The sequence below is a fragment of the Octopus sinensis genome, linkage group LG6 (assembly GCF_006345805.1).
Source record: "Octopus sinensis linkage group LG6, ASM634580v1, whole genome shotgun sequence".
NCBI lineage: Eukaryota > Metazoa > Mollusca > Cephalopoda > Octopoda > Octopodidae > Octopus > Octopus sinensis.
The window spans coordinates 20,009,919-20,025,820 of NC_043002.1; the positions used below are offsets into that span (position 1 = coordinate 20,009,919).

At 40.0% G+C, this 15,902-nt stretch overlaps 1 protein-coding gene across 2 annotated transcripts in view; it reads right to left on the reverse strand.

Annotated features, from left to right (window-relative positions):
- The window catches only part of LOC115212794 (baculoviral IAP repeat-containing protein 6), a 142,537-nt gene that overhangs the window by 5,280 nt on the left and 121,355 nt on the right, over positions 1-15,902 (reverse strand). The window contains exons 52-59 of one of the 2 annotated variants that reach the window (XM_029781493.2): positions 15,315-15,509; positions 13,971-14,326; positions 12,931-13,112; positions 10,543-10,647; positions 8,797-9,011; positions 3,224-3,463; positions 2,794-2,982; positions 1,302-1,436 (exon numbers count right to left, since the gene is read on the reverse strand). In XM_029781493.2, the coding sequence (XP_029637353.1) occupies positions 1,302-1,436; positions 2,794-2,982; positions 3,224-3,463; positions 8,797-9,011; positions 10,543-10,647; positions 12,931-13,112; positions 13,971-14,326; positions 15,315-15,509 (1,617 nt within the window). The remainder of the gene's footprint in view (positions 1-1,301; positions 1,437-2,793; positions 2,983-3,223; positions 3,464-8,796; positions 9,012-10,542; positions 10,648-12,930; positions 13,113-13,970; positions 14,327-15,314; positions 15,510-15,902) is intronic. The other variant, XM_029781494.2, reaches the window with a different exon arrangement.

Here is a 15,902-nt window from a genome sequence, read left to right on the forward strand (position 1 = left end):
TCCATCATTGTTTGGCATGCAAAAACCAGAAAGGAAGGAAGGAATTTACTAGGATTTTTTCCTGGCAAGATTTTTAATGACTGCATGCTCATACTACTACTATCGACAACTTTACAGCAACAGCTAGGTGTGTTTTATTGTGCCACCAACATCACAGACTAAAGAGCCTACTCCTGTCTATATCTGTTCATAGTTATTGGCCTTTGGTCATTTAAATATTTGGTATTATATAACACTGCTCTGTATACTTACTTTCAAAAGTTTAGCACCTATTTTTATAGGTGCATGAATTCAAACAAAATTTTGTTTTTTAGTCAGGAGGGGAAAGGCAAATAGTTTGAATTCACACATCCACAACTAAAGCAATTTACAGGGACTTATTTAACCCTTTAGTGTTTAAACTGGCCATATCTGGCCCAGATATTCTACATGTTTTATATTCAAACTGGCGATATCTAGCCTCTCACACCAAACCTACATTGACATTCTAAAATAAACAATCACATCATTGAAACCTCAAAGCTATTAGACAATGCATGATTAATTCAAAACAATTTGAGCGAAAAAGTATTACATTTAACAGTAATCTGAACACTAAAGGGTTAATAGTGCTGCCAGATAACTAAAAACTATTTGATCAAGTCTCAAGATAAGAGCATTTTTCTTCCTGTAGAAAGAGCATCCAGCTGTAGAGACCATGCCAAATCAGAGTGGAGTCTGGTGCAGCCTTCCAGCTTGCCAACCCTGGTCAAACAATCCAAACCCATGCCAGCATGGACAACGGACATTAAATGACGATGATATGTAAACACTGGCAAGTTAATGAGCTATGTGAGAGTACCAATTAAATATCTAATGGTCGCTCACTGCATAATTCAAATATTTCAAGTTTCAAAATTATCCAGAAACTTTGTAACAAGGCTGTTGAAGTTAAACTAAAACATCATCATCATTATAGTTTAATGTCCATTTTCCATGCTACCATGGGTTGGACAGTTCGACTGAGGACTGGCAAACCAGGTTCCAATCTGATCCGGCAAAGTTTCTACAGCTGGATGCCTTTTCTAATGCCAACCACTCCGAGAGTGTAGTGGGTGTTTTTTTACGTGCCACCGGCATGGGAGCCAGTCAGCCAGCACTGGCATCAACCAACAACTAGAATTAAATCATGTCAGCAGCTCTTTGAAATTTCAATATTTGCAAAACTATGCCACTACTTCTTCCTACATAAAACGTGCTTGATGTGGTGTTGGGACTGAAAGAACTTTGTGTAAAGGATAAATAACAAAAATTGAACTGACTTTCAATGCTAAAGTACTGTGTGCTATATGTCTTCCTGTCCGTTTGTCATGACTGTATGACTCCATTTCACAGATCCACTGCTCACATTGTGACAAAATTTCATGGCGTTTTAACCAAAAGTGATTCTGGATTACCTGGGGAAGAAAGGAAAAGAACATGAATAGATAAATGACAAAGAATTGATCAGTGAAGGACCTACCTCCACACGGTGCCAGATGGATGGACTAAACTTGTATGAAAAGATTTTAAATCAAACAAATTGCAATATTTACTTGAAACACAAGCCACTAATTCTACCACTCAACAAAGGAACCTTTTTGTGGTCATTCAACTCGCTAGAAATAGCAACCAAGTCACTGAAATCTTTTAAAAAGGCCAAGAATACTGTGGTCCTGGGTTCCTACATAAATGAAAAGCTGAAATGGTACTTGATCAAGTTAACCAGAAGCTCAAAAAACATCTACATTAGTTGCTCAACATGCTAGAAATAGCAACCAAATCACTCATCTTCTTTAATCACAAAAAGATGGTAGGTCTTAGAAAAATGATGAGCTGGAACAGTTTTGATTATAGTTCGACTCAATTTGGATCTTAACAACAACAACAACTACTACTGCCCATTAATCACTGGAACTTGTACACTATAATCTAATTTAAACTATTTAGTTATATAGTTTATAGGCACATACCCAACCACATGGTTCGAGGTTCAGTTCTATTGCATGGCATCTTGGGCAAGTGCCTTCTACTATAAGCCTTAGGCTGACCAAAGCCTTGTGAGTGGATTTGGTAGATGGAAACTGAAAGAAGCCCATTGTGTGTGTGTGTGTGTGTGTGTGTATATATATATATATAGATGTTTGTGTATCTGTGTTTGTCCCCCCTACCTTGGCAACCGTTGTTGGTATGTTTACATCCCTGAAACTTAACATTTTGACAAAAGTGACTGATAGAATAAGTCCTAGGGTTGATTTCTTCGACTATAGGCGGTGCTCCAGCATGGCCACAGTCAAATGACAAACAAATAAAAGAATAGAAATCAAAACCACTTAGAGCGGTGAACTATACATACTTCATATCCCCCATTTACTATTTAGGACTTGTGAGCCAGCAACAATGAAGTGACTTGGATCACACAATTAGTGGAAGTAGTAAGGTGGACACATTGTATCCCACTGGTGCACTGAAATATATTTACACGTTTCATGTGTAAATACTCTGCAGTACACAGCAAAAATAACCACTCACTTATGTCTGTGTATGTAGTACTTTGGCTAAGGGTCTTCTGCTGTAACCCAAGGTTGACCAAAGCCTGTTATACTCCAAAGCTGTTACTTTTTTCTATAGAAATTCAAGCCAAACAACTAAATCTGTGAAGGATCACAAAGGCTATGGTTACAGTCCTTTCTTGAAACAATAAATAAATACAAAGCCACTGGAAAACAATTTGCCAGTGGTCAAATCTTGTAGAGAAGTTGCTACAATACTGACCTCTTTAAAACAGGGTGATGGATCTCGTATCTGCTCCAACATGGCCCATTTAACAGTTGCCTGACGAATGTTAGCATCATACTCTCGAGAACTAGCTGTGCCAGATGGTGTGCCCCGCGATCGTTCATAACCAGGTTCATTGAAATAAGGCTCAGACACTAATATCAAAGACTGTATAGAGACAAGCACCTGAAATTAAGCAAAGATAGTTATTGTCAATGGTTTTTTTTTGTGTAGATTAAGTATCAATGTGTTGGAGTGGAGGAAGAGGAGAGAAGAGAAACAATTAAACAACAGATAACACGTGATTGATAGAGTAGTTCCACATGCATCTGGGAACAAAAATGGTTCTACATAATATAAATATAGCAGAGATAGAAACAGACACAAAAAGAAACACACACACACAAATACAAAGGGAAGTACCTACTTGTAAAAAACTAGAAGTCTGTGGATTCCATTTCTCCTCAGGTCGACCATGCCATGTGTTGAGAACACTTAAACACACTTTGCCGTCATTGTATAAATTGGGGTTGAAGCGTACACTGTGGTTGCCTGTGGTTTCGAGGTTGATGAATGGAGGGGAAATGGGATAGTCCTGAGGGAAATAGACATCAAATTCAAAACAGCCATTTGCATATGGTGTGTCAGCTGGTCCAGTAATGAGCACCTGAAGGCAGAAATATTGCAGGTATATAGATACATACATACAAATATATTTGGTCTTACAAGTAGGAGAAAGAGAACTGAATATGTAAAACAAAATCTTAAGAGTACAAAAAATAATGATGATGATAGTAGTATTATGGTTTGAACGCAAGGCCTTGTAATCTATAGTTCAGCATCTTAGGATCGCAGCAATTATGCTCCCCACCCACTTCACACTTTAGAACTTAAGTCTCCTTCCTGATAAATCCACTACATTTGATGTTCATTTGGCTTCTAATAACACATCTCAAACTACTCCTCCATTGTCACACAGCCATCAAATGTAAAATCTCAAACACGATTCCTCAACCTTTTTCTACAGTGATTTATCTTCATCTAAGAAAATTGGTCTTTCTGGTATTGCTGATAAGCTTAAGAGTACAAAAAATAATGATGATGGTAGTTGTATTATGGTTTGAACTCAAGGCCTTGTGGTCTATAGCTAAGCATCTTAGGATTACAGCAATTATGCTCCCTGCATCCTCAAACAGCTCAAAGGTGATGGAAATTGTGTCAACCATCTTCAAACTGGGTTTCTTTAAGGCCAGAAAAACATTTCAAAACCAATCAATTACTGGCTCTCTGCAAAGCTTTAAGTGTGATCCATATTAGAATATTGTTCCTGTATTTAGGATGATCCTGCTGCTAACATCTTAGGTCGCATTTCAAAGAAGAAAAAAAGCCATTCACTTGGTGGGCTGAATCTTGTTTTAATGACAAGGATTCAGTTGTCTCATCTCCTGAGTTATCTCCTCATTGAACTGGACTGTAACTGATTGAACCTTCTACTGACATGTTTAACCTTTGTGTAATTCTCAGGCAGAATCACTGAGTTGTACCTTTGAATTACAGGTACAATCCATTCAACAGGCTTCTATAAACTTCCATTTACCCTACTTCATTCACAAGGTATGAGCTGACCAACAGCTTCAGAAAATGACGTTTGCATAAAGAAGCCACATAGTGGGTTCTTAAACAATTGATCAAAGGTGCACTTATATTCATATTTCAACACACTTCAACCACTGGCTCACAGATGTGCAATATCTCCTCTTACATTACCTTTCAACAAGGCTACCCTCTCTACCTGTCCTCTTCTCAGCATTCTATCACTGTAATATCATAACCAGAACTTACACTAAGCACTTATCCAAATCACTCCATCCAAGAACTGACATCCTGGAATTCCTTCCTTGCCAGTGTTTTCCTATTTATGTCAACCTGTTGAGGTTCACACTAAACACAATTTTTTTAGAATGAAGTTAGACTCTACAAGAACTATTTAGTGCCAACTCCTCTTACCCAGATTAATAATAATAATAAGTTACTCAGTGACGATAACGAATGTCCACTGCTAACACCAGCTCCTGTCCACGGCGTGGACAGGTCGGAAGAGAGATCAAAAGAAAAATGCTACGAAAACTATCACCACCACAACAACCCTCCTCTTCTCAGGCGCTGAATTCCCCCCCTCCTCCCCACATCTCCTTCCCAGTTTTCAGAGTTGGCACTATCAATGTTGGTACATTGACAGGCAAGTCTAGTGAGATTGTAGAGATGCTAGAGAGAAGACAGGTTGATGTATGCTGCATACAAGAGGTAAGATGGAGAGGTGCTTCGGCTAGGGTCCTCACGGGCAAGGCACTTAGGTACAAACTCTTCTGGCAAGGTAACGTGGAAGGTGTAGGGGGTGTAGGCATTCTCCTTGCGGAGAAATGGGTGGATGAGGTCATAGAGGTTGTCAGGGTTTGCGATAGAGTGCTTAAGCTCAGGTTGGTCCTACAGAGTGGCACAGCTATGATTATCTCCGCCTATGCCCCACAAGCGGGACTACCAAATGATCAGAAGGACAACTTTTATGATAACCTTCTGCAGGCTACTTCAAAGACTAGTAGCAAGGACCTCATCTTTGTAGGTGGAGACTTTAATGGGCATGTTGGGCGGGAATCGGGTATCTTCACTGGGGTACATGGTGGCTATGGTATTGGCACCAGAAATGATGAGGGAACTAGACTGCTGGAATTCTGTGATGCATGTAACCTTTCAATCTGCAACACTAACTTCAAGAAGCCAGTCTGCCACCTTATAACTTATCAGTCAGGAGACTCCGCTAGCCAAATAGACTTCATCCTCACCAGACAGCGGGATGCAGGGTTGCTCTTGAATACAAAGACCCTCCCGGGTGAAGAATGTATCCCTCAGCATAGACTAATCATCAGTGACTTTAAGCTTGAGGCCAGAAGGACTCCAAGAAACAAACCAATCCAGAAAAGAAGGATTTGGAGGCTAAAGAACCCTTCACATGGTCAGAAATTTAGGGACATACTCATCAAGAAATTTGATGAGAGGGAGGAGGAGCTTCAGACGTCAGACATAGAAGGTAGCTGGGAATTCCTACGGGACAGCTTGCTGAGTGCCACAGACCGAGTCTGTGGATGGTGCAAAGTCCCTTCCAGACCTAGAATTATGTGGTGGTGGAATAGTGCAGTAGATAAAGCCATCTGTAAAAAGAGACGGGCCTGGAAAGCCTGGAAGGATGGGGGCAGCAGGGAACTGTACCAGATAGCCAAAAGGGAGGCTGGGCGGCAGGTATACATAGCCAAAGACGTAGCAGAAAAGAAGAAGTTTGCCAATGTCCAGCGACGCGAGGATCAAAGAGCTGAAGTATTTCGGATTGCCAGACAGTGTGTCAGAGAAAATAGTGATGTTATAGGAGAGAAATGTGTCCGCATGGATGATGGGGCACTTGCATTTACTGCTAGTGAAAAGAAAGAGGCTTGGAGAAGCCATTATGAAAGACTGCTGAATGAGGAGAATGAATGGGAGGAGGAGAGCCTGCCAAATGTTGACCCAGTAGAGGGACCAGCTACCCGAATAGACAGCTCCCTTGTAGATAAGGCAATTAAGGATATGAAACCAGGCAAAGCCCCTGGCCTATCAGGAATCACTGCTGAGATGCTTAAAACAGCTGGCTATGTGGGCTATACCATAGTCACCCGCATTGTAAACCAGGTAGTTCACAATGGAGTCATACCCAATGACTGGTGCAGCAGCACCATAGTCAACTGCTACAAGGGTAAGGGTGATGCTCTAGATAGAAATAACTACAGAGGTATCAAACTGTTGGACCAGGTGATGAAGGTCTCAGAGAAGGTCATAACCCATCTCATTAGGGAGAGAATTTGTTTAGATGAAATGCAGTTCGGTTTTGTACCAGGTAGAAGCACCACTGATGCTATATTCCTGGTCCGACAACTGCAGGAGAAGTACCTAGCTAAAGATAAACCCCTCTACATAGCTTTTGTAGACTTGGAGAAAGCCTTTAACAGGGTTCCCCGTTCCCTCATCTGGTGGTCGATGCGGAAACTGGAGATTGAAGAATGGCTAATAAGGGCTGTACAGGCTCTATACAGAGAGGCTGTCAGCAAGGTTAGGATTGGCAACGAATATAGTGAAGAATTCCGGGTAGAAGTAGGTGTGCACCAGGGCTCAGCCCTCAGTCCCCTTTTATTCATCATAGTCCTTCAGGCAATAACAGAGGAATTCAAAACGGGATGCCCCTGGGAGCTCCTCTATGCCGATGACCTAGCTCTCATAGCAGAATCACTACCGGAACTAGAAGAGAAATTTCGGGTGTGGAAGCAAGGGTTGGAATCAAAAGGCCTTAGAATAAATGTAGCAAAGACCAAAGTATTAGTAAGCAGCAAGAGGTACTCAGCACACACCCCCTCGGGTAGGTGGCCCTGCTCAATCTGTAGGAAAGGTACAGGTAGAAACTCCATAAGATGCACCCAATGTAAGTTATGGACACATAAGAGATGCAGCAACATTAAAGGGAAATTAACAGATAAGATAGCTTTCATGTGCGGCAGATGCACAGGGACAATAGACACAACAGACACTCAGAAAACAGATTCCATCACACTCCAGGGAGAGAAACTAGAAGTAGTTGATAGTTTCCGCTACCTGGGTGACCAAGTTAGTAGCGGAGGTGGATGCACAGAGAGTATCACCACTAGAATACGAATAGCCTGGGCAAAGTTCAGAAAGCTCCTACCCCTACTGGCAACAAAAGGTCTCTCCCTCAGAGCGAAAGGTAGATTGTATGATGCATGTGTGCGAACTGCCATGCTTCACGGTAATGAAACATGGGCAGTGACTGCAGAGGACATGCGTAGACTTGAAAGAAATGAAGCTAGCATGATCCGCTGGATGTGTAGTGTCAGTGTGCACGCAAGACAGAGTGTAAGCATCCTAAGAGAAATGCTGGATATAAGAAGCATCAGATGTGGTGTGCAAGAGCGACGCTTGCGATGGTATGGTCATGTGCTGCGGATGGATGAAGAGAGATGTGTGAAGAAGTGCCACTCCCAAACAGTTGAAGGTATCAGGGGGAGAGGTAGACCCAGGAAGACATGGGATGAGGTAGTCAAGCATGACCTCAGAGCATTGGGCCTCACTGAGGCAATGGCGAAAGACCGAGATCTCTGGAGATATGCTGTGACTGCAAAGACCCGGGCTGCTTTCTGCAGCAATTCCACATACCCCGGACCCAGTTGCCCCCGTGCCGCCGGCACGTTAAAAGCTCGAACCGATCGCGACCAATGCCGGACCCCCCGGCCCCTGTGCAGGTGGCACGTAAAAAGCACCCAATCCACTCACGGAGTAGTTGGCGTTAGGAAGGGCATCCAGCCGTAGAAACTCTGCCAAATCAGACTGGAGCCTGGAGCGGCCCCTGGCTTCCCAGACCCCGGTCAAACCGTCCAACCCGTGCTAGCGCGGAAAACGGACGTTAAACGATGATGATGATGATGATCATCATCATCATCGTTTAACGTCCGTTTTCCATGCTGGTATGGGCTGGATGGTTTGACCAGGGTCCGGGAAGCTAGGAGGCTGCGCCGGGCTCCAGTCTGATTTGGCAGTGTTTCAACAGCTGGATGCCCTTCCTAATGCCAACCACTCCATGAGTGTAGTGGGTGCTTTTTACATGCCACTGGCACAGGGGCCAGAGGAGGCTGGCAAATGGCCACGAAAAGTTGGTGCTTTTTATGTGTCACCGACACGGATGCCAGTCAGGCGAACAATAAAATTTGTTGTGCCTCTAATAGAAACAACCTGTCACCCAACCAAGGACCAGAAAGAACTGCCATAGCATTGACAGGAATTTAGCACAAATGATGCTAAAAGATAATTTCTAAGTGCTGCTGTTACCAAGAGAAAGAGAGAGATCCTTTATATTTAAGCCAACAGAAGTAAACATTAATTTATCAATGGAGAGAACGTTATGGATACCTTCATAATGTCCAGTCGGTCTTCATCACAGCGAACAAATACACTGCTACTTGCAGATAAAGGTAGAGACGTTGATAAAGTAACAGCTTCTTGTGCCAAACGCCGAGCTCTTGATGGATTCTTTATGAAACCCGACGTCCGAACATTTGACTCATAGTGATGTGGAGTAGAAAATTTCATGAAGCTATCGTTCTCTGTAACCATTTCATAAGTTTCTGAAAGAGAACAGAATATTATAGTCTTTCATTCTCACCAAAATTACATATATACTACCAAACAGGGCTGAAGATTATTCCTGTTATTACAACATCACAATACCACAAGCACTATAGCAGGATTCAGCAAACTTCTATCATAGACTCCTTCATGGAGTTGTTCTTAATTTATCAACCCTCAAATAAATTTCTAAAATAAAATTAAATTGATAAATAGCCATAAAATTTCTGCCATATTATACTGATATAGTCAGAAAATATTTAATGTGAAATACATGTTTGGTGAATATTAGTTACTGCATTGACATTTGGCAAGAAATCAGTGAATTTTAGCCTTAAATTACCACACATTCTACATTCAGTTCCCTAATAATTTGGCACCTTTAATGCTTGAAATCATTTCAGGTGTTTGACTCCTTAGACCACCATGGGTCTATATAAATACATCGCGTTATGCTAAGAAGCACTGCATGGTACCAGAATTTTAGACTCAAGTCAAATATAATGGACTGGCATTGAGTCGTCTAAGTTTTAATAATGAAGTGAAATCAAATAGTGATATTTTGAAGTATTTCGTTTGACTTTATGAGAAGTTATGAAACAGTATGAAAGAACATTTTTCATAACTTTTTTTGCAGAATACATTGGCCTCAACTACATATGAGTGACAGGCAAAGTCAACCCTGGCAGAATTTGAATTCAGTGTGTGAGTGGTCACAGCTAAATACTTCAAGACTGCCCTAGATTTTCTGCAACTGCACTTTCTCAATTCAAATTGATTTGATTTGTGAGGAACAAGAGACACCTTCCCTGCTTTTAATTTATTTTTGTAAGACAAGTATATAATTGATTATTACGACCCCAGTATATTGATGGTAGCATGATAATCCAGAGTGATGGTTGGCTGTTAACTTCAACCCTTTCTCAAAATGAAAGTTTGATCAGCACAGCTTTAGCCCTGCTGAAAAACCTAATCATGCACACTGATCATTGAATATCTTGGCTGTGATGTCTATGTAACTAATGTCTTGGTAGTTACTGCAAGAATGCCCATCACCTTTTTCCAAATGTTCCAGACACTCAGGTAGCCAAGACATTTGAAAGTCTTGGCAGGTAGATCACCTTTGCTTGGAGCGTTGTTGGGCTTCAGTTTGTAGATACCTTCATGCACTTCCTCAGTGGTTAAGTGCATCCACATTGGGTAACAAATGAATTTTATGGAATGGAAATGATGGGCTTCTTCTGCAGTATCCACCAACCAAATTCCACCTACAAAGTAACAATCAATTTGGGGCTACGGTAGCTGAATGACATTTGCACAAGTGCCATGTGGTGGATTGAACCTGGTATCCCATAACTATGAAATGAACTTCTTAATCACACAACTATGCTGTGCTATGTGGTCAGTATTGAAATATAATTTGTACCACAAACTATTATAGCCACCAATATCCGACAGATTCTGTTGCTATGTAACTATTTGTATAATAAAAACAATTAGAAATGCTATTTCAATGAATCTCCAACTTACCAAACTGGAACGATTTCATGACATTGATGTAACGGTTTTCAAGAGAGGTGCTGCTACACAAGTTTTTGTCCTCTGCTCTACTGCTTTTATCAGCTGAGGAACCATCTGGAAAACAGTTGTAAAATTAGAAATCAATAACTTGGAAACGAAAATAATTTAATGTTGTTTTCTGCTCTTCTGTCAATATTATTTTACTAAATAGCAACTAGTTGTTTGTTAGGACCCTATTTGAAGGCCTCTTTAACTAGACCAGTGTATCCCTACGTGGGGCCTGGGAAAATTGTAGTCAGGTGAGGGATCCAATTTTTTTCTTTTTTTTTAATAAGACATGGAATTGTGAAAATCTTTTTTTTCTTTCTCAGTCAATAATGTACTTTCATTTTTGTACTCAGTTATTAGAACTTTGGCACGTGAAAAGCACCATCCAAATGAGGCTGATGCCAGCACTGCCTTGACTGGCTTCTGTGCTGGTGGCATGTAAAAGCACCCACTACACTCACGGAGTGGTTGGTATGAGGAAGGGCATCCAGCTGTAGAAACACTGCCAGATCAGACTGGAGCCTGGTGCAGCCTCCTGGCTTCCCAGACCCTGGTTGAACCGTCCAACCCATGCTAGCATGGAAAACAGATGTTAAACGATGATGATGATGATGATGGAGGCAAAATGTCTTGTTTGCTTTGTGATACCGCAATTCCAATGGTTAAGAAATTCAATGCACATCAGCATTATGCTCTTCATAAAGACAATAAATATGCCAAATTAGAGGGTGAGTTTCGAAAGATAGCAGTGCAGAAAATTGAAAGATGGAAAACTAAAGCAAAGACAATTTTTCCATTCTGTGTTACATCAAGGGAATGGTGCGACAGAAGCCAGCTATAAAGTTGCATATTTGCTTGGAAAAAAAAGGTAAACCATTCATCGATTCAGAACTCATAAAGGAATGTACTTTAGAAGTTGTAAGCTGTATAGATCCAGGTAAAGTTAACAAATATAAGGAGGTGCCTCTTTCAAGGAAAACTAATACAGATCGACAGCATGAATTGGCATGTGAAGTAACAGAGCAGCTGAAAAATATAATCCGAAAAGAAAATGTATATTATTCAGTAGCTTTGGATGAATCAACAGATTCCACTGATTCAGCAAAGGTATTGTATTTTATTCATGCTATAACTGATGATTTTCAATTATATGAAGAATTGCTTGCTTTAGGCACTCTTAAAGGAAGATATTTTTTACAACTTCAAAGAGTAATGCCACAAAGTAGGACGAAATATTAGTAATTTGGTAAGTGTGTGCATAGATGGTGCTCCAGCTATGATAGCTAAAAATGAAGGAGTTATTGCACATCTTAAAACAGAAACCAAAGATCCAAGTGAACTGATTTCTTTTCATTGTATTTTACATCAGCAAAATCTGTCACTTTAAATGACACTTCGCATAAGATTATAAGTATTGAAAACTATATTTGAGCAAATGCCATGAAGCATCATCAATTTAGAAGCATGCTAATGATGGATGATGAAGTAATTAGTGCAGATTTGTCTTATCACTCAAAAGTACACTGGCTGTCACAAGGGAAAGTATTGGTCAAAATTGGTTTAAATACTACAGGGTTAAACCCCATTTTACAAGATAGAAGATCAAAAGAGGTAAAGTTCATTGAAGAGATAGACTGGGAAATTTTCTTGGCACCAAAAAGACCATGACCATATGCCAACTGATCCACCAATATCATTGTTGTTGCTGCTGTCTTACCCCAGGTCAGATCACACATGATCCAACATCTATAATCAAAGGCAATCCAGACATTACTCTCTTGTCTTTTTTTTGTAGACAATATATCAAGAACTACACTCCAACAAGTCCTTCCTCTATTAAGATGGATGTGATCTGAGAGGGATTTGGCAGTTATTTCTAGCAGATTGGCCATATGAGATTGAAGCCTCACCAGCTTGAGACAAAACAATTTACTCTTTGATGTGAGAGTTGAATTTGTTGACTTTATTTAATTTGTTTTTAATATTGCTGCACAAACACCAGGTCAGAAAGGATGATCCTCCACTGATGTAATGAGTGAAATAAAAAGAAATTGTTCAGGGTTTCACAAGAAATTTGTACCAGATATAACAAGTACGTCACAATACTAATACAGTATAAGAGTGAGAGACTACCTATAGTAACAGTTGGTGAAATCATGTGAAACAATAATTACACAGGAGAGAACAAAGTGGTGATATGACATTCTATTGGGTTTAACTTTTTTGGTGAAAGCATCATCACAAGACGAATGTTATGTTATCGAGCCTCGCATCCCTTATCTGACTCTCAGGGCTCTAAACAGGACATGGGGAAAATATCAAAGAGAGTCTCAAAAAGAAATATTTTACCATTCGATCCCTTTAGCTTATCTGTAGCCATTTGGACAATTCTAGCAGTCTCTTGTATGTCTGGAATCAACAATGCCAATCCTTCATTTTCTTCTTCCTCTTCTTTCGAAGTTGTAGAAGTACCTGAACCATTGCCAGTGTTGTTGGCAGCTGCAGTGCCGCTGCCTTTGCTTTTGTTAGACCTAAAAAACACAATGTTCAGAATAATGCTTATAGCAACAACAAAGACAAGGAATGTAAACAGAGAAACAAGAATTAATAAAATGCTTATATAAGATTAAGTTTTTTGGTACCAATTCACTTCTGCTTTTATGATATAACCCTTCTATTTAAAAATATTTGAAGTGTTTTGCGAAAAACGCTGGCTTAACAACCAAGTTATTTTGCCAAATCCTTCTGAATTCTTGATTATTTTCAAAATTGAAACATGAGCAATGTATTTCATTAGAAACACTAAGATGGAAAGTTTTAGTCTTTCTTTAGATATATTATCTACTAGAGGTGAATTCTTTAGAGAGGAACATCAGTGACCAAAGAAAGAATGTCTAAAAGCATGTGAGGATCAAAGCAATTATTCGTTGTAGTAACAGAATCACATTCTATGAAAGACAAAGTACAAAATGAGCTAAGGAAGTGCAACATAGCCAGTGAGGGCTTCAGTTAATGTGTACAGTAAGGACAGATATAAATGGACATAGAATATTTGGTGAAACAGAGTAGCTCTTGTCAGTGGAGAGCAACTGTAACAGAAGATATGGCAAGAGGTGAGTTACAAAATGTTGGGCCTCACAGATTGGATTTTAAGACAAATTGAGATGAATAACAATACACCTTATTGCCAACTCATTTCAATCCAGTACAAAATTGAAAGACAGATGTTATAATGATCAGTAAAAAAGTCAGAAAGAGTTTTAAAAAATTGTTTAAAATAAAAATTCTGCAGGGATGAAAAGCAGGATAATAATAAAACAAGAGTCAGTCAGATTGGTACAGAATCAATCAATTAGGTTAGAGGTGTTACAAAATTCAAAACAACTTACTTTAACCGATTTGCATAGGTATCAACACATCCTCTCATTTTCTCCAGTAAAGTACACACCGATACTGTCGTCTCGCCATCTTCAGACTTGTCTAGAGGTAGCAACAAAGGAACTAGCATAGGACAGATAGCAATGCCTCGCAATAGTTCAAGCAGAGCCTTGTACAGGGGCACATGACGGGCCATATCAAGTACAGAGTCATTGCGTAGATATGATGAAATGGCTGGTACCAGGCATGACTGGCTCAGCAGTTCCGGAACCACTTCAGGGAGCAGGTTGTGGCACTGGGAAGGATATACAACTCCATCGAAATCTCTTGGTATCCTATCACTGGGATTGATGTAACTTGCAATTACCTAGCACAGAGAAAATATAAAAATCATCAGAAAAATATAGAAATCTGACTACAAATATAAAAGCTAGTGAAACAGCAGTCAATATGATTTACTTAATTTTGGTTGCATCATGATGATAATGTTAAAAATACATTAAAGTATAAACAGGAGCAAGCAGCAGAGCAACAGAGCTGGGTAAAATGACAAAACAGGACTTTTGAGTGGAGAATGATGAATACTACCTCTAAGTGTCAAATGAGACATTGTAGAAATACGAGGTTGAATATAGCATTTAGAAATGATATATTGTATTCTATAACTGAGAGATGTAGGATTTACATTAATAAACAGGGCAAATTTGGATTCACACTATGGCTCAACATGTTTAAAAATAAGGCAAATTGACAGAGTTCCAACTCCATGTACTCTACTTCACCCTTTTGTTGTTCATAAACGAAGTATCAATCCAGAACGGTTGATTTTATGTTTGAAATTATATCAGACTTGATGCCTTGCAATATTTACTCTAGCTCTTTGCATTCAGGGTTCAAAATCCCACCATGGCCAATTTATCAACATAATGGAAATTTTAGCTGTGATACCAGTGCCGGTGGCATGTAAGAGAACCATCCGAACGTGGCCGTTGCCAGTGCCGCCCCGACTGGCCTCCGTGCCGGTGGCACGTAAAAAGCACCCACTACACTCTTGGAGTGGTTGGCATTAGGAAGGGCATCCAGCTGTAGAAACACTGCCAGATCAGACTGGGCCTAGTGCAGCCTTCTGGCTTCCCAGACCCCGGACAAACCATCCAACCTATGCTAGCATGGAAAGCGGACGTTAAACGATGATGATGATGATCAGGCACCTTAATTACCTTTAGTAGAGTCTACTGCTAAATGCAGGTGAAAGATATTACTCATCTCCAATGACCACTTTGAGATAAATCTTAAAAGAATAAACAATGAAAATGTAAAAAAAAATCTTGATGTAAAAAGAAAAAAAAACTCACTTGTAACAAGCATGTGACATGTTCCTCTTCACTCTTCTGCCTCAGTAATGACTGCTCGGCATCCCAACTGGAGGTGGTGGAGCCAGTACCAAAGCCAGTCCCTTTGGCCCAGTATTGCTGTGATTTTTCCTCCGCAGCAGTAGATGACACTGTCTGAGTGTTGGCAACTTGGATGGCAGCCAGCATAGTCTGTGTCTCGTCGAAAAACAATAGCAAACAATAGTAGTGACCGAAGCTAAAGACCAAAATTAAATATCTACAGAACAGATACTATGAAACATGTGAGTCTATGTAGGAGTAGATGGAACAACCTGCCTAACAAACAGCAACACTATAAGAACTTTTTACACCACTTGTGTATAAGAGTTCATTTTATTGAAAAATTATTTTCACAAATGGCCAGTGCTCTTCCTACCACTAACTACTAAACTGTGCAATTAAAAGTGGAACCTGTTTTCTCTTCCAGTCAGTTGAACAAGAGTAAACAATGTTAAACGTCTTATTCAAGAGCAAAACATCTTTCTGATATTTAGACTTTTGACAAAGTGGCAGTAGTGTAGCATTTAACTTCACAACCATTGTGCCACC